The sequence below is a fragment of the Chelonoidis abingdonii genome, chromosome 4, assembly GCF_003597395.2.
Source record: "Chelonoidis abingdonii isolate Lonesome George chromosome 4, CheloAbing_2.0, whole genome shotgun sequence".
In the NCBI taxonomy this organism is placed as follows: Eukaryota; Metazoa; Chordata; order Testudines; family Testudinidae; genus Chelonoidis; species Chelonoidis abingdonii.
Window position 1 is genome coordinate 87,711,862 of NC_133772.1, and position 24,573 is coordinate 87,736,434.

At 42.1% G+C, this 24,573-nt stretch overlaps 1 protein-coding gene across 8 annotated transcripts in view; it reads right to left on the minus strand.

Annotated features, from left to right (window-relative positions):
- MIDEAS (mitotic deacetylase associated SANT domain protein) overlaps window positions 1-24,573 on the minus strand; it is a 110,234-nt gene that overhangs the window by 15,392 nt on the left and 70,269 nt on the right. For all 8 annotated transcript variants that reach the window (XM_075065439.1, XM_075065438.1, XM_075065440.1 and 5 more), the window contains 7 exons: window positions 14,362-16,047; window positions 11,377-11,691; window positions 9,140-9,485; window positions 8,565-8,631; window positions 5,457-5,599; window positions 1,792-1,895; window positions 442-517 (listed from right to left, as the gene is read on the minus strand). In XM_075065439.1, coding sequence (XP_074921540.1) covers window positions 442-517; window positions 1,792-1,895; window positions 5,457-5,599; window positions 8,565-8,631; window positions 9,140-9,485; window positions 11,377-11,691; window positions 14,362-15,822 — 2,512 coding nt within the window. In that variant the 5' untranslated portion in view covers window positions 15,823-16,047. The remainder of the gene's footprint in view (window positions 1-441; window positions 518-1,791; window positions 1,896-5,456; window positions 5,600-8,564; window positions 8,632-9,139; window positions 9,486-11,376; window positions 11,692-14,361; window positions 16,048-24,573) is intronic.

Sequence of the window (24,573 nt, forward strand, 5' to 3'; positions counted from 1 at the left end):
TCATGTCACAGAGGTTGCAGTTCTGAGATTTGGACAGTCCTTCCATCACCCGTAAGCCTCCCTTCTGTGATCGCTCTCTGTGAAGACATCCAGTCCCTTGACAAGCCTGGGTATACAAAAAAAAGTGGCCCAGTGACTAATGGACTTGTGGTGCATGCAGCACACTAGCAAATCCTAAGTGTCATGACAGCTGCAGGCAAGAATCCCTGCAATTCACCACTGCACTCATTCAGGCAAGGGATGATGTCTGATTCCTATAAAGCTTCCTGAAAAGAAAAAAAAAAGTATGACACTATATCAATATTAAAAGAGCAGAAACAACCACCATCAACTGCTGTGCAAAAGGGTGAAGGAGGATCAGTTAAAATATCCCTATCTGCAGCTTGGGCTGCCAGCTACAAAGGAAGCAGAGGCAGCTGCGCTGAGTTCCCCTCAGCATACCTGCGTAGTGATAGTCTGCCAGTGGGTGGTGTGGCGATCGCATTGGCCTCTTCAGCAGCAATTTGGTCAAAGTAGCCTAAGAGACAGTACAACAACAGAATTAGTTTCATGTAGGACACTAATTTATACAGGTATAACAACAAAGAACATCAGGCAATCCCCTTAGTATCATCCTCTACCAGCAGATTAATTGTATTAAAAGCTCTCTTTCTCAGCCTATGCTCTAGCGTTTGGAACAGTGAAATGTGAGTCAAGACACCAGCATTCCGATCTTGATTCTCTGGTACCTTGGGCAAGTGACCTCACCTCTCCATGCCTCCACTTTTCCATCTGTAAATTGGGTAGAATACTACTCACCTACTCTAGCTCATAAAAGGTGTTGAGAGACATGATTATTATTCCCACAGATGACAGGCCCTATAGAAGTACTATCTTGTGTAGTGATGATCCCATATAGCATGTGCTCTCTTACAAAGCCAGTTCCCACTGGCTACCACTCCTTTGCAGATTCAGGACACCAGTGAAATGAGTTTAGAAATCTCAGCTCACTTGAGTAAACAATATTCCAAAATAAAATGGAAACATCACTTCAGCAGAAGAAATTTATCTCAGAGACTATAAAGCCACTCAATTGTAGCCACTTTTTATTTGCACTTAAACTATAGCTACCATTTGTCCTGAAGTTAGAGAACTTTATGAAAGACGGGTGCACTAAACAGCTACACTTTGCAATTTTATAGCATTTACCAAAGAAATCAGTGTTTTATAAAAATAAACGGTTATAAACTGCAGCAAGGTAGGTAAGTATACCCATTTCACAGATAGGCAAAGAGAGGTTAAGTGATTTGCCTAGGGTCACAAAGAGAGCCAGTGACAAAGGCAAGAATTGAACCCAGGAGTCCTAACTCCCAGTCTCATGCTGTAAAACCAGTAGACAATGTTCCATCACATGAGACTTGGCTTCCAATTTAGATGGCAAGTGAATTTAGTTTAGCAATTTCAACCACTTGATCCCTGCAAGCTAAAACCAGAAACCACATACAGTCTGATGCAGTTTGACATTTTTAGCAGTCTCTGCTTAGGAGAGGCCAAAGACTGAAATAGCGAGGATGGTGCAGGTCAAAATAGAGGTGCATCTGCAGAGTTGTGAGGGGCCATGTTGGGAATAGCGACAGGAAGAGGTCATGAGCATTAGGATTCAGAAGTATTGGCAGAACTGTGTAGCGCTTTGCAAACTTCCTTCTTTCAAATAAGCTTCTTGCTTGTGCAACCAGTCCTTGATTATAGCGAGCATTAAGGCCTCTTCCCACAATTCCAAAAAAGATAGACAGAACATCGAAGAGGACTCACCAGAATGTTTCCCTTTGCTTCATGCAAGACGTGCAGCGCCAGCTCCTGATTGGTACCAGCCCCAGGAAAAACACTTGAACAGGCAGCAGTTAGCAGATTTTCCACTATTACCAGGTAAGTGCCATCAAATCAAAAAAAGGAATGGGGTGGAAGAAGCAAAAGGTCAGATTAAGAAACAGAAAAGTAGTTGCTCATCAAACACTATGCTGAGACCCTCACCAACCAAACTCACTGAATATGGGAAAAAATAGCTAGTGCTTACATATATCTTGGGCAACAATAGGATTTGCATTATTTTATCTGAATTGGTCCTTTCCACTCAAAAACTAGAGAAACCAGGAAAGAACATAAGATTGAATGATCACAGAACTTGAACTCCCTCTCACTCTAAGAAAGGATGGTGAATCCAGGTGATGTTCAGATAAGACATAATAACGCAGGACTAAGGGAAAGGGAAGAGAGCCAAGACTGAATGAACCTCAGTGTTGAATTTCCCTCTTACTTGGGGGGAGGGGGGGGGTGGAAGGTATTTCCTCTCCAGGTTAGCATTTAAGAACACTATGGGAGCAAGGCGAGCAAATACAAATCTGAATGAACGTACAAATACCATTTCCTTCTTTTTTGAGAAAAGGCTGCTCAAGAGCTACTGCTTCAGCAAGTGAACAAACCCAGGATTCAGGGCAGCTCTACCCTGCATCAGTGGTTCTCAAAACTAGGGCCACGGCTTATTCAGGGAAAGCCCCTGGTGGGCCAGGCCAGTTTGTTTACCTGCCGTGTCCGCTGGTTTGACCGATCGCGGCTTCCAGTGGCCACAGTTCACCGCTCCGGGTCAATGGGGGCTGCAGGAAGCAGCGCGGTCCGAGGGATGTGCTGGCCGTCCTTTCTGCAGCCCCTCATTGGCCTGGAGCAGCGAACCACAGCCCATGGGAGCCATGATTGGCCGAACCTGTGGACGCGGCAGGTAAAGAAACCAGAGTGGCCCGTCAGGGGCTTTCCCTGAGCAAGTGGCGGCCCTAGTTTTGAGAACCACTCCTCTACATAGTTTTGTTGGCACAGCTCTGTTGGCCGGGGGTGGGGGGAGGAAACCACCTCCCCTAGCTGGCACAGCTATGCCAGAACAACCTCTAATGCAGGTCCAACTATGTAAAAAAAAAAGGCATTTTTCAAAATTCTTTGGTGAATCAAAAACCAACATCTTTGTTTCCACTTTCTGGCATTTTGACAAAAGCAAAGGGAAGGAGGACTGAGCTGACAAAATGGATGGGGGAGAAAGTGGTGGTGCCACAACCTCTCTTATAACTTTAGCTCACTTGTTGAGGCACTCACCTGGGATGTGGGACCCTGAGACTACACTATGAGCGCTACAGCTACACTATTGTAGTACACACACCTGCTACAGTGACGGAATTATTATTCAGGAGACAGTAGCTAGGTCAACAGAAGAATTCTTCCATTGAGCTACCAATGTCTATACTGGGGCTTAGGTTGGCTTAACTAAGTCTCTCACACCCCTGAGCAATGTAGCTAGGGGTCAATCTAAGTTTTAGTTGTAGACCTGTCCCTAGATGCAATTCCCCCCTCTGCCTGATGCAGAAATGGGATCTGAACTTGGGCTTTCTGCATTGCAGAAGAGTGCCCTAGCCATTAGGCTATGTGATATCTGGTGTGGGGTGCTCTCAATTTCTCCACTTGTTCCACTTTTTATAAATAGTTATTGGAGCATGGACTTGAACTTGGCTCTCCCACCTCCCAGGTGAGTACCCTAACCACACTGTAGTCACTCATTATTTCTCTGGCCAAACAGCTATCCATTCTCATCATGAATGACTACGAATTGCCACTGTGAATGACAATGGATAGCCATTTGGCCAGAGAAATAATGAAAATGACTCTACAGTCTGGTAATTAGAGCATTCCCCTGGGAGATGGGAAACTTACCCCACGCCATGAGCTGTGTGTGTCCCCCGCGTCTCCCTCATCAGACACCAATCTCCCCAAGTCTCTCCTCCATGTCAGGTCTCTATGTAAGCCCCATTCCCCCCATCTCATTCCTTTTCCCTCTGTCTGGGACAGAAGTCATGTAGGTGTCAATAGTTTTAAATTGTAGTGGGAGGATGGGCAGAGCTGAGATGGGGGCTACTGTTATGCTGGAAGGTGTCAATGGCTGGCTCCCATCAACTGGTTCTTTGATCTTTAGAGAATTGAACAGGTGGTTGAAGCTGCTGGGTGCTAACCAGATGCTAGAATTCCATGTATTCCCCATTTCCCAATTTCAGTTTTTCCACTTTTCACCAAAATCTATAGGGTTCTGTCCACTGCCCACTTAGAACGTTCCCTGAAATTTTGGAACTGATATGATACAAAATACAACAGTTATATTACAGACAAGGAAATGCCATAGAATTGAAAGCGACAAAGTAAGTGAAGTAATACCTTTTATTGGATCAACTTCTGTTGGTGGAACAATAGACGGAAAACCTGCAGACGTATCTCCACTGCTATGATGATCAATACTACCCATAACACACCTTTCAAGATTCATGGGTCCTAGACATGCTTATTGTAATATGTAGCATATCTCATCCAGTGCATCAAATGCTCCAACAACTGTTTGCGAAACCAGAAAACCACTACCCTCTCAAACAAACTTACACAGAAAAATGATAAAAGACAAATACTCTTATCACCTGTGGGCAAACTCTTTTCACAAAGCGATCACTTCATATTTGACCTTTCAAAGCTAGTGCAGGTTTCCCTTGAGGAGAACATCTTCAAAAGGTGAGCCTGGGAACTTAAATTCACAACTCTGATAGACACCAAAAGCCATGGACTTAACAGGGACACTGGTTTTATGGCTCATTACAATTTGTAACACACCACATAGACTGCTACCCTTAATTGCCCACTTCAAACCCTTCATGCATAACAATCTAATTCCCTATTCCCCAATTCATTTCAAGTGACTGTCTCCCATGCTGTCTTTTCCATTTAACAGTCTCTCCCAACTTGTAATTAGCTCAGGCCAGTCTACACTAGAAAATTAGATTAGTATAACTAGGTCCTTCACGGGTACACGGGTAACAGCCCCAATGCTATAGAGAGAATTCTCCCCACGACCTAGCTACTGCCTCTCTGGGAGGTGGATTATTTGCACGGAGGAGAGAGAACCTCTCCTGTCAGCATAGACAGCATCTTCACAGAAGCACTACAGCAGTGCAACTGAATCGCTGCAGCATTTTAAAGAGTAGACAAGCCCTGAGACATTCTGCTTCCTTCCCCAGACCTGAAGAGCTCTCCTTAGCTGCAAAGCTCATACCTTCCACCAACAAAAGTTGGTCCAATAAAAGATATTACCTCATCCACCTTTTCTCTCTCATATCCTGGGACCAACACAGCTACAATAACACTGCAAAAACAGAGTTGAATGTAATGTCTCGCTTCATTCGGTCAATGATCTAATTTGTCCTTTCTGCCCTTTCAGGTCTATGAATCCTTGTTCTCCATAATCTTCCACAAGAAGTTTTCAACAACACTCAGTGAAACCTGACACTTGAACAGTAGTGTGAAGCTATTTAAAATGGAGCCAAAGGTAGAGGACACAGCTACCCTACCAAAGCTGTAACTTTTTGTTTGGGGTCCATTTACCAATCTCTCCAGACCCGTACCATTCTCTTGAGTAGCTTTGTTGATTTCCAGGTCCCCCCATGGCTGCCACACCATGTCTGCCTTGTGCTTGTCAGCTGATGCCAAAGATCTGTCTTGGAGCACAGGGATTTCTGCTTGAAACCGGGATCCCACATTGATTCGCCTGGGAAATGGAGAACAAATAATGACAACGTCCACCTCACAATATCTAGAAGGCACCTATCTTCTAAAAACACAATTGATCCCAAAGAGATCAAAAAACATAGGCCACATGATAGCTATAAGGCAAGAACAACATTCAGTAACAAGTTCTACTTGAGTCAGACCTAAGATTGTGACCTAGAGGCGAAAGGCTCTGTGCCCTATTACCAATTTCTAGTGTTGTTAACTATGTTGTTCTATTTAACGAGAGGGTCCCTTAGAACTGCTGAACTTCAACTCAGTCTCTAATCTGAGGTCTGATTACTTACAAAGCACCCAACTCTAATACAAATTAAGACCATTCAAGCAGTGTATTAGATTCTAGTAGTTTTCCCTTGGTTCTCCTAACTGACCAATGTGCAGGACAGAAGCGGTGCTATCCAGACTCGAAATCAGAGAGATTTCATTACAGGAGGAAAGGAGAAGAAAACCCACAACCAGCCCCACTGAGCACAGTTGCACACTGTACTATTTCATGAGTCCAAATACGAGTCCAACCTTTGACTACCCTCTTTCTCACTTCATATCTCTGCCATCATTTGACTTACTGAGCAGCATTAACAGGTGGCTTGAGATAGACTGAGCAATTGAACCACAGACAGACAACTCAAAATGAAGTATAGTGTAAGTATGACCTATGGTCACCTGTTGGCAGACCCAAGAATAAAAATTAGTAGATCACACTAAAAATATCTTTGCTATAGAATAAAAATGTCTCCTGTCATCCCTTCCTCCATTTTTTAAAAATTAGTTCCAAGAAAGGATTTAGAATTAGAATCACATTATCAGGCATACATAGATCTACCATCTGCAGGGACATGAGGTGAGCCTGAATGTTACAGCACAGGCGGTTGCAGTGCTCAGGAAGTCTGTTTCCAAGAAAAGCTACTATGCTGCAAAAGAATTTATTTCAGAGATGGGATGAATAATGTTCTGTTAATTTGAAGGCCAATTACGTTATTACTTGCAACAGTTATTGATAATGCCCAATGCCCTGAACCTGTAAACACTTATGCACATACTAGCTTAACTTCAGTGGGATTTTTCAGGGTTGTAAACATGATTGGGCCAAGCAGAAAAGTTAAGCATGGGCGTTTTTGCAGAATTGGGGCCCAAGAGTGATTGCAAGATAGATCCTTGCATCCCACTCCTTGAAATGGAATTGTCCCATTTTCTGCTCTATCAAGCCATGCAGGTCATGAGGAGGGGTAAGGTATGTAAGTAGAATTAGCACTGGAAAGGGAACTCATCTTCTGTATCAATGTCTTCATAAATGTTAAGTGTAACAAGTTACATTATAAGAAACAGTGAAAATGTCAAACTGCAATTTTGATATGTTTAGATAATCCGATCAGTTTTAAAGGGGGACTACATCGGGCCAAGAACAGATCAGAAAAAAGAAAAAAAAAGTTTGGAGGCCCAGGAGAAAGAAAAACGCATCAAGGACACCCTCAATGGATAATATTACTGGAAAAAAAACAAGTCACTACATACCCACAATGAAAAAAACTCAAATCTACCTTTCATTGGCATGATTTGCAGATATGGACCTAACTGAACCAGAGGGCTCACACCACAATGCCCTATGATGCCAAACATTTTACAAGTAGGCACAGAAAAGAACCATTACTTTTAGTCTTCAACCTGACCTTTCCCGTGCTTGTTCCACTTAAAACAAAAGCGCAAGAAATTTTTGGCCATAAGAACTTAAGCGAAATGGTGAATCTGACTGCAACCCAAAACTTCCAAAGATAAAGTTTCACAAATTCCAGTGAAGGTTCACATTGTTTGCTGGCACAATTCTACTGATTTAATAAGTTATACCAAACTAAGAATTTGGCCCAAATCAATTACATATTTTGTGACTCAAAGGCCATGATGTAGACGAAGAAATTGATCTCCTGATGACAGTAGTAGTCAACACCAGGTTCCATTGCACTGGTGTGAAACAATTTAACAAGTGATTAACAAAATGGTTGAAGAAAGCATGACAGGGACTATGTTTACACTATGGAGCCTATGCCCTAGTGTTGATGCAGCATACACCAATAAAAGCAAGTTTTTTGCAGGTATAGGAATATCACCTGTCTGAATAGCTATATCAACTTCTGTCACCACAGCTATGCATATGCTGGTGGTTTAATCAGCATGACTATGACGATCAGGAGTATTTTCTCACACTCCTGGCTGACATAGTTATGCTGATATAAGTTTTAAGTGTAGACCAAGCCTCATATTGGATGGAATTTGCAAAGGTGTTGAAAATGGTTCCATCTCATGTACAATAGTAGTTAAACCATTCTCAGCACCAGTTGCTATAAGTTCTAGAATCACCAGATAGTAGCAAGATAAAGTAGAGAGAATATGATTAATGCAATTTTTATTTTTAGGGTTAAAGGTTCCCCTTTGTTTTGCTAACTCAGTTACCATTATTTAAAAGAAAAGAAAGGAAGAGAAAGCCCTATGAATTTGTTCCTGAAGCTGGTTACATTCTGAAAATTAACTATGTTTGTCCATTCTGTGCTTTGCCTTCCCTTTAAGAAGCAATATTTCCTAACTCTTAAAAAAGTACACAAGATGCATAATAATGTTTATGCATGGTGAAATGACACAGTGACCTTGTCACTTTTAACTAACTACAGTAGTTCAAATTCAGCCCAGCAACTGAACAGTAGTGATGGAAAATAGTTACCACTGTGGCAACTGTTCAGTGGACCATTAGAAATTACATTTAGTGCATGAAGAAAACCCTACACTTTTAATAAAAAGACACTCACAGCAGTGAGTTTGTAAATTTCTAAAAGATAAACCAACAAAAGGCGACTCTGCGGCACTTTCCTATCCTCCTAAATCTGTAAGCTGTGTACAAAATACGTGCTTGTCATCAAGAGAGGTGGAGGATTTTGTATGATTGTATTGATACTTACGGTTCAATGCTGACTGGGGTGGCCTCCCCCATTACTGAAAGGATGGGAGGGGTGACTTCTGAACTATCTGTAAGACAAGTAACAGACTTGCTCAAAACTCATCAATTTTATGGTTGGGGCAGATGTGGAGTATGTGAACACCACATCGGAGCACAGACTTTCCATCACCCAAAACAGGCATTCATCTGCCAAACAACAGTAAGCTGAAGAGGGATTTTTGAATATTCACCCACCATTTCATTCTGGTCCACCATTTTCATGACAGTAACCCATTCCTTAAAGTAAACTCTCCCATACTTCAGCTAAACTAATCCCATGCTTAAGAGAACAACTAACTCTTTCAAGACTAAATATTTTCTTTAGGAAGTTAGTAGGGGGTGCAGGAGATCAATGATGGGTTGATCCCAAGTAACATCTCTAAACACGGCAGCATCGCTTCTGCTATATCCCACTTCCCCGAGTCTCCCATCAGGAAGCTCCACATCCAGCTATCCATAACTATCTAAGAGAACCATAATTTCATTCATGTTGGCACTCAGCCTCCCACTCCCAACAAGACAAAGAAAGGAACTTACTAGATCTGAGCAGAGTTCTGTGAGTACTTTTAGGGGTCATCGGAGGTGGAATTGAGTGACCACTAGCAGAGAGAATAGCATTGAAATACAGCCCAGACCCTTCTCTCACTGGGCTGAGAATTGGTGGAGGTGTGTAAGGAGGTAGCTCAAAGTTCCTATCTGAAGGGTGATCTGCAAGGCGTACAGGTGAGCGTAAGTGGCTCTGATATGAAGTGATGTTGGAATAGACTGGAGGGACAATGAAGGTGCCTGCTTTTGGTGGTATGAAGAGTGGTTCAGGTCTTGGGCGCTGCTTTGGTTTCCGGGAAAAGCCCTCAGATTCCTCCTTTGGAACAGCATCTTCATGCTACAAAAAGAAAACAAATCATTTTAATACAACCTTCTAAACCAAGGGTTCTCAAAGTGTGGGTCATAACCTCATTTTGATGGGGTCATCAGGGCAGAAAGCCTCAACCCACAGGTCCACGGGAAAAGGGAAGCTGAAGCCCCAGCCAGCCTGCCCACCTTTCCGTAGGTGACTGTGGGCTGAAGCACTGAAAAACAAATAAATACAGGTCAGGTCTCGCTGTTGAAGATGACCTCCTTCTTTACCTCAGCCACACAGAGCCCCACTTCAAGGATTTGTGTTCATCAATGCAAGTTCACCCCTTCCCTTAGGTGCATATTTAATTTTTATTTTTTAACTCTGGATATAAAGATTGTCTTGTGATCGTATTGTGCATTAAAATATTTAGTGGCTACTTTTCGTTGATACGGCCTTGTAATGCATTTTTTATTTAAAATACTAACTGTTCTGAGTAACACAGGGTACAGGGTTCATGCAGTAACTTCTCTTGTCAGAAGCGGGTTGCAGAGCAATTAAATTTGAGAAACACTGATCTAAACACTAAATTGTATTGCAATGATGCCTTCAGATTGCTTAAAAAATTTAAGTGAGATGACATGCTCAGTGCACAGCAGGATAGGAGCTGGCTAGGGCTTCTTAAGAGGCATTCCATGCAGCCCTAATGGGGCGACAACTATTATTCAGCAACAACAACACTTCTGGTAGATTATAAAGTTGCATTTACAGGCTCCAGACAGAGGTCCAGTCTGGTGCAGGGTTAGAAAGATGGCAGTTGTAGTGTGATGATCAGGAAGTGGAAGCTGGAATTTTAACAGAACTCTGACACACACAGATGACCCCATAGGGTGAGAGGAGGAATGAGTCACTTTGAATGATAGAACAGAGGAAAATCCAAGGGTCTTTTCTCAAAAGTCTGCAGCTGCTTAAGAACTATATACTATTCATCATCTCTCCAGCCAGCAAAATAATCCACTATAATCCTTTATCTCAATCTCTCTCTTCTGATTAGATGCAATATTAAAATAAATAAATAAACAAACAAACAATAGATATTGAGGGAACTGCAACAAGGGATTCTTATAACATCATGACAGGTTTTAGAGTAGCAGCCATGTTAGTCTGAATCCGCAAAAAGAACAGGAGTACTTCTGGCACCTTAGAGACTAACCAATTTATTTCAGCATAAGCTTTCATGGGCCACAGCTCACTTCTTGGGATGCATAGAATGGAACACACAGACATGTATATATAAATATCTCCTGTCTGTGTGTTCCATTCTATGCATCCGAAGAAGTGAGCTGTAGCTCATGAAAGCTTATGCCGAAATAAATTTGTTAGTCTCTAAGGTGCCACAAGTACTCCTGTTCTTATAGCATCATGGTAGCCATGTGAACAAAAGGTCCAGTTTGGGACTTAGAACCCGAAGATAGGCACATAGTTTTACAACTCAAAGTTACCTGTGCATGAATGGTAAAAACGCCCCTTATTTAGAGCATAGCTCTGCTAAATGAAGATCACTTGAATAGAGCAAGCTTTCAACAGCAAACACATTATTTACCCAGAGACACATTTTGTCTACCTTCGTTTCCTCTATCCTCCAGACTTTTTGTGGGCATTACTTGGCTGTTTTAGTACCAGCAATAGGCCTCAAAAAGCCAATGGTTCTTCACATATTAGCCATCAGATGGCAGGGGTGCACATAAAAAACCCAACCCTCTACATACAGGACTCAGATATGGTCTCTGGATCAAATTCAGCCAAAGACCAGGTGCCCCTTTCAAGTTTAGGGAGACTCAAACTACTCATTCACAATTAAAAGTTGTTTCAACAGAAAGGAGGAAGCTGGGTACACAGATCCAGCAGACTTCTAGGTCTATTAACGTGACCATACCTGGACTGAGGTTTCCATGTTGGAGCTGCGATTGGATCTTCTTCGGGTGACTATCACAGAGGGCTTGCGTTCAGAAAGACCTCGGTCATTTGCCAGCACCCTCTGGAGTTTCCCTTCCTCACCCTTTTCCTTCCCAATAGCTTGCAAGTCGAATTTCCTCACTGGCACAGACACAGGCATGATTAGAGGAACAAGGCTGCTATCTTCCCGGGGTCTCTTGGAGGCTTGTGGAGAACTGGCAAATTCCAAAACACTTTTGGCTGCTGCAGGTGCTGCAGCCACTACATTCTTCTTCTCCTTTGAAGTATCCAATTCCTGAAGACAAGAAGAAAAAAATCCCACATGCACCTTAAAAGTTTTAGATCACCCACCTTTAATTAGACAATATGTCACTTTCATCTAAATCTCTTATTTCAGGGTTCCATGGTATTCTCAACATATCATTTTCTTAGCTGGAAAGTACTCCGAACTACAATATCTGGGGAAAAGGATACTATATCTGAACTATCATCCAAAGTTGTCAAAACAATTTTAGAGTTGTCTCATCTATTTCAACTGGGGTTAGAAACAGTATCAACTACTCTCTTGATCCTTCATTCCCACATCCATAGTTTTACATTTTGTTTACCAGATTGACTTATGCTCTGCAAATAACTTCCCCAATATCCCCCAATGTGCTTATGGGAAAGTATTTTCATTATTTGGGGAACATCTGTATATTGGAGTTCCAAGTGTCTGACTTTTGATCCAAATTCCTGAACTGTAACATACCTGCTTTCCCTGGTTCTCTCTCTTCTTTGAGAGCTCCTATAATTGAATTTCTTGACCAAAAAAAAACCAACCTACTTTTGTACTATACTTTATCCAGTGGAAATTACTTTACTAATATGAATAAACAAACCTCTTTCATCAGCTCTGTGATCCTCTCCCCTTCTTATATATGTTCTTTGCATAAGCTACAACAATCAGGTAGGTGCCTTTTGGATTTGTGCTCAACAGGTTTTCCGATCAGCGGAAAGGTGTCAACAGTGGAAGCAGCATCTTGTATTGTGGGACAGAAAACCACTGGACTAAGGAGAGTGGGGGAGCAGACCACACTCGTACAAACAAGCATATGTCTTCTCTCTCTCACACACATCCACCCACTGATTCACTGGAGTTAACCCCTTAAAAATGTAGGGTTCATTAGCCCCAGAAGGATAGCTTTGAAAATTTCATCTTGAATGTACAAAATTATCTAGAAGAGTGGGGTGTACAGAATCTCTTCCATTTGGGCCACTGTGGAATCAAACCCTCTTCACTGCTCATTGGGGAGAACAAACAGAGTTGGTCATAAAAATTGCTCTCTTTTGTCCTCAAGTTGCTAACCATGGCAATATGCAGGTATGACTAGGGGGTGAAATTTCTTGTTTCAACTGTCAATTCTATATGATCTCCCCAAGCCTTTTCTTAAGTACACAACCAGATCTCTCTAACTGCACTCACCATGCCAGTGATCAGATTGCGTGTAATGCAGCTCTACCTGGATAAGTACAAGCATGTTGCAGGTGGGAGGGCAATGGATAAGCAAGAAAGTACATATTTCACATTGCTAACTACTCCCCAGTTTTCTACCAAGCGTGCTAACAAGTAACTTGCTCAATAGGAATGGCGCAGCAAGGAAAAGGTGATCATCTTAACAAGGTCAATTAACTAACTGATGAAGGTTTTTGTTGGTCTTCTGTGGAACAGATTTAGTAGCATGTGTGCACTTCCTCTGACCTGCTCACAAAAACTGAATAAACTACACATCCCTGTATAGAGCGAATAGGCAAAGCAACCACTGAGCAAGCAGGAGATTAAGGGCGGGAAATAGCAAAAAGGAAATGTTTTTATTTTTCTTGTCACTGTTCTCCAATACACCGCTGCAAAGATAGTTATATATCCTGAAATCCATGCTTTGTTCCCCACCACCTCCACCCCATTCAGCAATGAAGTCGTCAGAGAAAAGGATCTTTTTACCTTCCCATGTGAGGGATTCACTGTAAGACCAGTCTAAGCAAGGTTGGAAGAGAACGTAGCTCTCAGTTATGCCCCTCAGTTCTTGGCTTCCTATTTCCTCATCTCACCACGTGACATGATACTATGCAGTTTACGGCTATGGAACATTAGAGGGAGCAATGGAGTGATTGCTCGTCTCTTATTCACCAAGAGATAGTGCGTCTTCCCCAACAAGTCCTACAAAGGCTCTTACAGGCCTTTGTCCTATAGGTTAACCAGATTTCTTCATGGCTGTCAATTTGAAATTTTAAAAATGTATTTCAATTTTTTAAAAATATTTTAAAAATGATTTGTTAAAGATGTCATCCTTCATATTTTGACTGTGAGTATTAGTCAAGAGAAAGAGGTCAGGTGAACAAGGCCATAAGAAACCAAGCCAAGTAGATTTACAGCTATTATTCTAAATTCTTGATCAGCCTGAATAGCTAGCTACATTTTATTTTGAGGACTTGGGTCAGGAGTTTTATTCAATACCAGCGGGATAAATTACACTGCTCAGGTAACCGCACTGCACTATGAAGAGATCACTCTCATACGTGTAAGAGTTTCTGTAACCAGGTCCCATCCCCCACCCTGCTACCATTCCGGAGCTGACTCTGCAATAGTAAACACCGTCTCTCTTCGATTAGGTTAAGTATCAGTGGGTAGTGTGTTAGTCTGTATCCACAAAAAACAACAAGAAGTCCAGTGGCACCTTAAAGACTAAGATTTATTTGAGCATAAGCTTTTGTGAGTAAAAAACCATCCGAAGAACTGATTTTTTTTACCCATGAAAGCTTATGCCAAAATAAATCTGTTAGTCTTTAAGGTGCCACCGGACTCCTTGCTGTTTTCAATTAGGTTGACTTCCCACATGCTTTTTTCTCTGAGAAATGTATTTTTAGGATATGATATGGTATGGGGGCTATTTTAGAAATGCTATATTGGTCAGGATGTATCCCTTACCTTGTCATTTTGAAGAGAAGCCAGCTCAACAGCCTTTTGTGCCAGAGTTAGCAGGTTGGCCTCTTGAGAAATATTCCGTTTTCTTCGGGTGCTCTGGATCACACCACCTCTCACCCCCACAAAGTCATTACTTCTCTGAGTGCTTTCTTCGGTCATTGCCACTTGCTTCTCCTCATCTCTGCTATTATAGGATGTCGCCGGCCTCTCTGCGTCAGGCTGGTTCAACTCATTACTACTCAGGGTCTCCTTTTGTCCCAGGGGTGTTCTCGTGGGCTGTGGATAGCTACCCTTGTTGTGGCCCAGAGCTTCAGTCTCATGCTGAAACTGGAGTCCTTGCTGCTGTGGTTGCCAGTGATGCAGGAACAGATTGCTAGCTTGCTCCTCTACTGGTTTAGAAGCCAATATTTCTCCTGAAGAAGCGGATGGCAAAATACCTTCCTTGGAGAGTCTCCTTGATCTCCTTGGAAAGGGTATCTGGGTCTGAGGTAGCACAGTCTGTTGGTTTTGCTCTGTTAGGGCTTTCAAGAGTTCCAGGTTCCTCTCCGGTTGCTGGTACTGGTGGGCCACCATATGATGCTGGGGTGCTGTTACTGCCACATGGGGCTGTGCTATAGGAGCAGCTTGCTGGAGGTTGAAGGCTTGCGTGGTGGCCTGTTGCTGCTGTTGTGGGTAGAAGTTTTCAAACAGTTGCAGCTGAGGAAGAGACTGTTGTTTCTGCTGAGTAGTAAAGACTGGGTTGGAGGAAGCTGGGGCTTGTTGAAAGACATGTAACAATTCAGGAAGGCCTTGCTTCTGGCCTTGGTGACCAAATGCAAGCTGGAAAGGCTGTAAAGGTAGAGTCTGATTCTGCTGTTGCTGCTTCTGCATCTGGTGATATGAATTCATTTGAGCTTGCTGTCTCATCAGTGCTTGTTGTTCCAGCTGAGCCTTCTGGGCCATCATCTGCTGAACAGCAGCATCTCCATATATTTCTAGCTGCGGCACCTCCATTTCTTTTTCCTGGCTTCTTTTCAGAGCTTCAGGATGCCCATAGAAACCTGGGGCACTGGCATTGTGGTGGACCCCTTTCTGATTGCCCCCATAGACCACACTGTGGTTCCATGCCACAGGCGAAGGCTGCCAGCTGGAATCAATCCTCTCAGGCAACCTGCTCCCCATCAATGAGTTCTGCCATTTGACAGCAGCCAGCTGCTGAGACATCATCATGGAATCCCCCCTATCTTGAGTATAAACAACAGAGTTCATCAAGGCAACATTGTTGGGAGCACCACTTAAACCCCCTGCTTTAGAATGCTCCATAGTTTGTGAAGCAGGTATTTCCCCTCCATGTCCATAGTACTGTCCTTCCTTCAGCTGCTGTTGCAGTTCTTTCGATGGCACAGCCACATCCTGCTCATTAAAATATGCAATCCGTTTCCCAGCCCTCTTGTTTGAAGACTTTTGTTGAGCCTGAAGATTCATGGTTCAGTCTATTCCCAGTTACACACACAGATTTACAACCAATCCATCTCAAAGACTGGGGAAGAAAAGACACCAAATGGTTCACTCTCTCATCCAGTTCCAATTTCGTACAAGTACAGATGTAAGTGCCTCCAACTCCTTTTCCTCTGTGCGCCTTTCCCTTTCTTCTTTCTCCTCTTCTCCTCTGCAGTTCAGAGGATGCTGGAGTCCACTTGATCACAATGCCTGAAACAAAGAATGAACATCAATGAGTTCAGTAAGGAGCACAAAACATCAACAGAACATCAGATAGCATACACACCCTCAGAATCAGCAAACAGTAAGGTGCGTGCCTGTCCCTCCTTCCAAAAAAACATGACCAGGAAAATCTTGTCTCATAAGGAAATGGAGTGGAGGAAGATAAAATAGATCTGACCCTTTGTAGAGTCTAACTGATTTATCCACTCAAAAAGAAATAAAAAATAATCACAGTACTTTTGTACAACAAGAACTGCAGTTTCAAAGAGCACATCTGATTTCAATAATGAACACTTTAGCTCAGGAGTGCCCCAATTTAGGGCACGCAGGTCACACACGGCCCACCACAACATTTCATAAGGCCCATGTCCTGCTTCAACACAATATACTATTGGCCAATTCATCAGTGTTTTGTCATCATATTTACATCATTTTAGTTTATCCAAGTGTATAAATAGACAATACTGTACTTAGAAACAAACTATCTAAATACACACGAAACAAGATGAACTTAAAATATAAATCAATATTGGTGACTAATTCTTATTAAAATATGTAGGATCTGTTTGGCCCACACGACATTGCATTTAGGTTTATGTGGCCCTCCTGTGTAAGATCGTCGGGCACCAGTGCTTTAGTCCACTCTGAAGACTTTTCTGTTTAACATTCCCACCTTTCTCCCTTCTCTCTCTCTCATCAAGCCTTTGATTTTGATTTAATTTCTTTCTTGTAAGCTGAATGATCTGCTTTTAATTCAAACCCTGAAAAATTAACAATGACTTGCTAAAACTTAAAAAGGCAAAACAATTTAAATTATCTCAGTATTCCCAAATTTCCTCTCCGAGATGGTTAAAAAAACCAAAACACCAAAATCTTCAGCTGAATATAAAGGAAAGGTGCTCCATTCAACAATGGGGAGGGAGGGAAGTAGCCAGTAGCTGTATCGTGCAGAAATCATCTTGCTTCTGAAGCAGCCTATCAGCCAAGGAATCCCTTAACAGCTCACTACAGGCAGGACCTGCCCAACCTGCTGTACTCTCAGGGTATGGCTACACTTTCATTTGTACAGCGCTGGGAGTTACAGCTGTCTTCGTACAGTTGTGCAGGGAAAGAGCTGCAGTGTGGCCACACTGACAGCTACCAGCGTTGCAGTGTGGCCACATTTGCAGCATTTGCAGCGCTGTTCAGAGTGGTGCATTGTGGGCAGCTATTCCAGCGCTCAAGTGGCTGCAACGTGCTTTTCAAAACAGGGGGGTGGGGTGGAGTGTGACAGGGAGCGTGGGGGAGAAAGGAGAGGATTTTGAGCTGACACTGTTCTCAGCTCCCTGCCTTGCAAGTTCTAAGGACTGGAAGATACACAGCATCTACCTTCAATCATTTTAAAAGTTTTGACCCTTCCCCATCCCTCTTATTCACTAATGCAAGTTATGCACTCCTAAATGCCTTCAGACCACATAAGCAGCGGCTCAACACGGACTGGCCCTCCCCTCTCCTCAAGACAATAGCTGTGAACATTCAAAGCAATTCCCCTCCTCCGCTCCTCGCTGGAGCAAAGAGCAGCTGTGTTTGTTTTTTAGATAAGTAGCTTCGGAAACTCCTAGTTCAGCCATCTCGTTTGTTGTGACAGGAATTCTGGTACCTCTTAATACCCTGGAGGCCAATAACAGCGCTTTCGTGGCACACTTGATGAGCAGCGCTGCATCACCAGTGCTGGAATCGCTACACCCAAGCAGACCAGTGTACAGCCAGTGCTGCAGCCAGGAGTTGCAGCGCTGGCTTGCTTTGCAAGTGTGACACACATGCAGTGGCAGCGCTGGTGATGGGCTTACAGCGCTGCAACTCTCCAGTGTAGCCAAGCCCTCAGTGTCTTTTGCAGCAGTTGGAAGTTGCCATTTCTGCTAAGGGATTTCACACTGAATAGTGGTTTATGAAGAGTCTGGAGGCACCTTTAACGATCTTCAGACTAAATATCTGTCAGTATACAACAGGAAAAGAAGGTGCCTCAGGCACATGAATACACATAATCAAGGACGAAAAGCCACAATAAAGGAAGCCATCTTCTATGGCACATACTCCAGAATGCTCATGGACTGGCACATTCTCTTAAAATGTGTGCTATTAATGACAGTAGTGCAGCTTACGCCTTGGATAGGAATCTTGTTATCTTAAACTTAAATACATAGAAATACCAGCTCCCACGTAATGAGGCTATCCCAAACCTAGATATCATGTCATGTCATCAATATTCTCATGACACAGACTCATCCTGTAAGTCACATTTTACAGAAGAAATATTTCTGAAATGGTTTAGATTTAAAACATTAAATAAATTATAATGCTATTTGTATCTTTCCACCTACAAAGCCAGTCTCTCTTAGTGAACAATCTAATTGTTCAGACCTCAGAGGAAGAGAAAATCCTAATAAAGGTTATAATCTCTAAAATGATCTAGAACAAGTTAATAAAGCCATGATTCCACGGTAAAAAAAAACAAAAAAAAAACACCTTGGGGCCTACCAGGACAAGAAGTGCCACAGATCCCATTGGAAAGGTAGGAATCTTCACATTCCAATAAGAAATAGCAACCATTTCTAGCTCTCATGAGTCCACGAGTTTGGATCTCAAATTTGCCACTTGCCCAAACCTGACTATCACCTAGCCTACGATTTGGGTGAAAGTAACTAAGTCTCTCCCCTCCTCTTTTTTTTCCTCGAAGGGGTAGGGAATGGACAGGAAGGCAGGGAAGAGATGAGGAAATTCTGCATTTGGAAAGGAAAAGAACAGTTATGGCTAATGGTGTAAACAGTAAAAAAAAAAAAAAAAAAAAAAAAAATAAACAGGCAGCTGTTTGAAACAGTTTTGGAATTTTACTAGTAGTCCAGGAAAGATGGGATTAATGGGCAAAATGCGAGAGGCAGTGAAAGATGCTTGGAAAAAAACTATCGTGTGGATATTACTATGACATATGGGATATGATGGTGCTTTTACTGTATTTTTTTAAAATTATTATACACATTATTTTTATAAATGATTCTTATCTATCCTGTATTTGCAAATGATTTAAATAGATTTTAAATTTAAATATTTCCTTTTTAAAAATAAACCTGTTAAAATTAAATTAGAATTCATGACTACCTATATGAGGTCTAAATTTACTATCATTTATTAAAATAATTTTAATTAAAAATAAGCAGAATCAATGAGCCCGCCTCAAATTTAGTAATGAATTAGTAAGAAATGAGTTAAAGTCTGCATTTTTATACATAAAAATCAGAGGAAAGCGTTTAATTTTCAATGTCAAGCTTTATAAATATAGTATATAATATGTCATATACTACACTAGATATATAGGCATCATCTTCAGCCTTTACAACTGGAGTCAGTGCTGGTACACCTCTACCTCGATATAACGATGTCTTCAGGAGTCAAAAAATCTTACTGAGTTATAGGTTAAACCACATTATATCGAACTTGCTCTGATCCACCAGAGCTGCAGCCCTGTCCCCCCAGAGCGCTGCTTTACTGCATGATATCTGAATTCGTGTTATATTGGGTCGCGTTATATCGGGGTGGAGGTGTATTTACTTTTTCCCAAAGGGCAGTATTTTCAGCTTCTGTTGCTTAATGGAAAATACAATAGCTTAAATAAATACTCGGTCATTATTTATGTTAAATAGAAGGAAGAGGCCCCAGGAAGAGGGTAAATTTGAACCATATCCTTTGTGTATGCTCAGTCTATTTGCAGGATGGTGGGGACTCCACCTGCTTATACAGTCTACATCACACAAACACCAGTGAACAACATATGGCCAACTCACGGTTTGCGCAGTACACATAAGCATACAGAACCCAACTCCTAGATTCCAGTTCAGCCCCTCATTCCTGGTCTGTGCTTCAGGGGTTGATCTGCATTTAACAGTTCTGAGGACAAATACATGGAGTCTCTTGGGGGCAGAAACATTTATTTGCAGTTGTTCTTTACATTTCCCCATCTCCTTCCCATTGTGAAAAGTCTGAATGACAGCCCACAAACTGACTCTACTATCTGAATTGCACAGTGACCACAACCTTCCTTTTACTGTCAAAGAGAAATGAATGATAACAGCAAGTTGAGAACTGTGCTCAGTTTGGTGGATTTTGTTGTTTGGTTTTGGGCATTGCTAAAATAAGAGTCATCAAAGTTCAAAGCTTCCACCTGTGGAGCTGAATTGGTTGTAGAAACAGTGAGGAAGAGCAGGAAGCGTCGACACAGACTAGGAGGCCACCATTCTCATAAAATAATGGGAATGGAAAAAAGTACAGAGGGCTTGGGAGAAGGGAGAAAACACTATTAAAAAGAGTTAGTGAAGAAACAAACATGCTTCCACGCTCAATATTTAACATTTAAATGGTGCATTTCATCCCAGAGAATCACAAAGCGCTTTACAAACCCACACACAACTTATACTCCATCCAGGATCACTTCAACCATTACAGAAAAGCAGCCTTCTTTGGGACGGCAAGGAAGCAAATGACACACACGTCGTAGTGTGTAAGGGAATTCTTAAGCAAGGAAAACAGGGCCATCTCTTATGGAGTCTGCCATGGGATTTTTAAAATCCACACAGAGCAGACAAGACATTTTCATTATTATTAAAGACCCCAACAACAAGGTGCAATAAAATATTTATATATTAAAAACAGAAGTTAAACTGTATGTTCCCCTCTGCCCAAGGTCCTGTAACCTGAATATCCTCAAACCTCACATGGCTGCAGAGTAGATTTTAAAACTGGGAATGGGGGAGGTAGACATGGGATTTATGCAAGCTCTACCTTCAATCTAGACCAAGCTTGGCTTCCCTGCAAGTGGAATCACGGCTTGCTGTTTCAGTGAGAACTGACTCACTTCCTCTGCCTGTTTTACTGATGTTCTCTTCCCTCCTCCTACTCCTTCACCCTGGCCATAAGCAATGGAACTCTGCCACCTAGTATGACAGAGGCCAGGGCGTTCCTTCCTTCACCAAGCACGAACTCTCGCAGCTCATTTTCCAGTCCCCTTTGAACAGCACAAAAATAACTCCAAAAGAAATGAGAGAGACAGGAGATGGAAAAATTCTCTTTTTAAAATCTTATCAACACACAATATAACTAACCAAACATGTTCAGTGAAACCCTGAAAATCCACATCCCACAAGATAAGAGATGCTTTAAAATGGAACCCAGGCTGCAAATATGAATACTCTTGGACAAAGATAATAAATGTACAGGCTTAAGAGTATTAATGTTATTTTCCCCTTTGCTTTTTGCAGAATTGCTGCAAATTTAGCAGCACAGTTTAACGACAGTGTGTAAGGTTATACAAATAATAGTGCCTTATGAAATACTACTACACCTTCCAGAGCAGTTGCAAAATATTTGTTTGGAAAAAAAAACCCAATTCCTTTGCAGTTTTCCTTCCTTTGTCCTTTTTGAATTCCTATAGTACTGAGTATTCAAATCTAGCCTATTGTTATCTGTACGAATTCATCTGAAACCTTAGCAGTTTCCTGTCCTCTTGCTAATGTTCAACAGACTGTTCTCAAACCAGATACCTGCCTCCCCTACTTGTTCACTGGTTTAAAATCTCTTGCAGAATTTCTCTTTCTGACTTGCACTTGCTTTAGTTAGAACATCTAGCAAACCCCTCCTATTTCTTTCAGAAACCATTTATCAAGTGTATTAGTTATTTTTAAGCAATAAATGAAGAAAATCCTTCAGATCTCAGATTCTCTCTTACAACGTGATCAGGGCATGAGGTTTAAAAAGATTTGCTGCTGACTGCAACAGATTTCAAAGCTTGAGGACCTCAATCTTGGAAGGCAAAGGCGGTGTTGCAGTGACAGAGAGAGGGAAAAAAATCCAAACACCATTGCTCTGCTTTGCATCATCTTCCCAATGATTCCTCCAGTCATGCAATACAGTGAAGTGAGAAACTGGAACAAACACAGCTGGCTAAAACCCAATCCAGACGGAATATTGACGTGCAAGGGAAGTCTTTTTTTTGGAGACAGATAAAAATTTGTTCTCACTCAACGCTGAAGGCATCTGACTTAAATATGGTCGGGTCATACTCTGGGTTTCATTCAGCTCCTCACCACTCCTAAAGGCTCTGAAAACTGCAATGATCAGAAATGTCCTATACCTTCTTAAACTAGCCAGACATCTACTAATGAACTTCTACCACAAACCCAAGGGGCCACCTGGAACATCACATCCTCCTCAGCAGGGTCAGCCAGAGGAAACACATCCATTCCACTGGTCCAAACTCTGCATAACTGCCAGTTAAATTTTGCTTTCAGTTCAAGATCCTCGGCCTTTTCCAAGCCCTGTATGAACAACACACCCCAGATTATCTCACAGACTGTCTCTCCCTCCGCCTTGCTCTCTTGACCTAGCCTTGTGTTAGTATGCCCAGCTTGGGACATTTGTGCTGCAGTCATTGTTCAATTAAGAAAGACTCCTCAAGTCCCATTTTCCTGGAGGTTCCCAAGGGTGGGAATCTATACTGATAGTAGTCAAAATAGAAAGATTCATTTGGCATTGGAGCTCTTTGAATAGATCACTGCAGATATACAATCCCAACCCTCCATCCCCCTTTCTTTCGAGTCTATATTAGAGACTATATTTTGAGAAAGTGGTCGGAATTGAGTGCTTGCAGGGCCCTTATAAAGGCTTACATTGCTCAGGTTACAGTTTCCTCTTTTCCTCCTGGGAATTAGCATGCCTTGTCTAAGGTGCTCTAAAAACCTGGCAGTAAGAGATTGGAGTTCTCAGTGAAGCACAAAACAGTACCACCAAGTCAGCTTTCCATTTGCAAGTCTGAACCTTGAACATACTGAGTTTATATATCTCCTGTGTCTTGGAGGCGGCCATAAGGAACACTACCCACAAGCTGACAGACAAGGAAAGATTGTTTAAGTTGTATGTTCCCCCAAAAAAGTTGACCCTGTACTTACAAAGTGTGGCTCCAATCTGCATCTACCATACAAACACATAGTGTCCCATTGTGCAGACACAGGGTAAGGTCTGGTAATGAGACCTTCAAAAATAGCTGTCTCAGATAAACAAAAAAGACCTCTATTAATGTACATATTAACTCTCCAACTCTTTACTTGCCCAGGCCTTGGCTTTTGTTTTTCCATTATTAGATGAGGCTCTTGTGCATGCAGAATGTAATAGTATGTGGTCTGGAGACATACTTAGCTGGAAAAGAGAAGTAAGAAATATCAAAATGGTAATACAACAATTATCAAAGTTCAAAGGTGAGTGGTAAAGGGGAAAAAAGGACTTGTGTCTTTGTATTGTTCAAAGAGGGATTGAAAGGTTGTCAGAAGAGTACACATACACACACACACCCCTCTACCCCATATAACTCGACCCAATATCACACGAATTTGGATATAACACGATAAAGCAGCGCTCCAAGGGGGAAGGACCGCACTCTCTGCTGGATCAAAGCAAGTTCAATATCACATGGTTTCACCTATAACGCAGTAAGATTTTTTGGCTCCTGAGGACAGTGTTATATCGGGCTAGAGGTGTATAGAAGAAATGTAGGTCTTGTCTACTTTGGAAGATCATAGTGACTGGAAAACTAGTGAAGTTACAACATCACAAAAATCAAAATACCAAAACTGAGTTATTAAGAAAGGAAGGGAATTGTTAAATTATCAAAAAAACAAAGTTTTAAATAAAGACAGACATACTTGGGAGAAAGAAATCTATGTGCTAAAGATTAAACACCCTGCACCTTCAATTAAGGTACGAGAGCTCACAGATCACATTCAAGATTCCTCCAGGAAAAACAAAACAAAGAATTAGATTTTATATTCCTAACACTTCTGAAGTTAAAAAACAAACAATACATAAACCAACCTTACAGGCCTTTTTTATACACAAAAAAGCAGGATAAAAGATTCTTTGCAGGCCATCTTTAAAATAATAATAATCTATAGCTTAAGATGAAGCAGATGTATGTTCAGATTGTAGCATCATTGCTCCCAACTGGCAGCTTTCACTGCTGAGCTCTGTTGCCCCAATGACTAAGCAGGCTCCCCCCCCTGATGTCTGGGGATGACCTCATATCATCATTATGTCAGTTAATTTTTTTTATTTTTTACATTTCTCCAAAAGAGTCAGTCATCCTGCAGTTGCATTAGGACAGGTTTCTGCAACATATTGTTAAGTGAGCAGCAGCATAGAATGCCTCTGGCTGGTAACTGCTGTGGCATACAGCAGTGGTTCTCAAACTAGGGCCACCGCTTGTTCAGGGAAAGTCCCTGGCAGGCCAGGCCAGATTGTTTACCTGCCATGTCCGCACGTTCGGCCAATCACAGCTCCTAGTGGCCATGGTTTGTCACTCCAAGCCAAAGAGGGCGGCGGGAAGTGGTAGCCAGTATGTCCCTCAGCCCATACCGCTTCCTGCAGCTCCCATTGGACTAGAGTGGCCACTGGGAGCTGCGATCGGCTGAACCTGCAGACATGGCAGGTAAACAA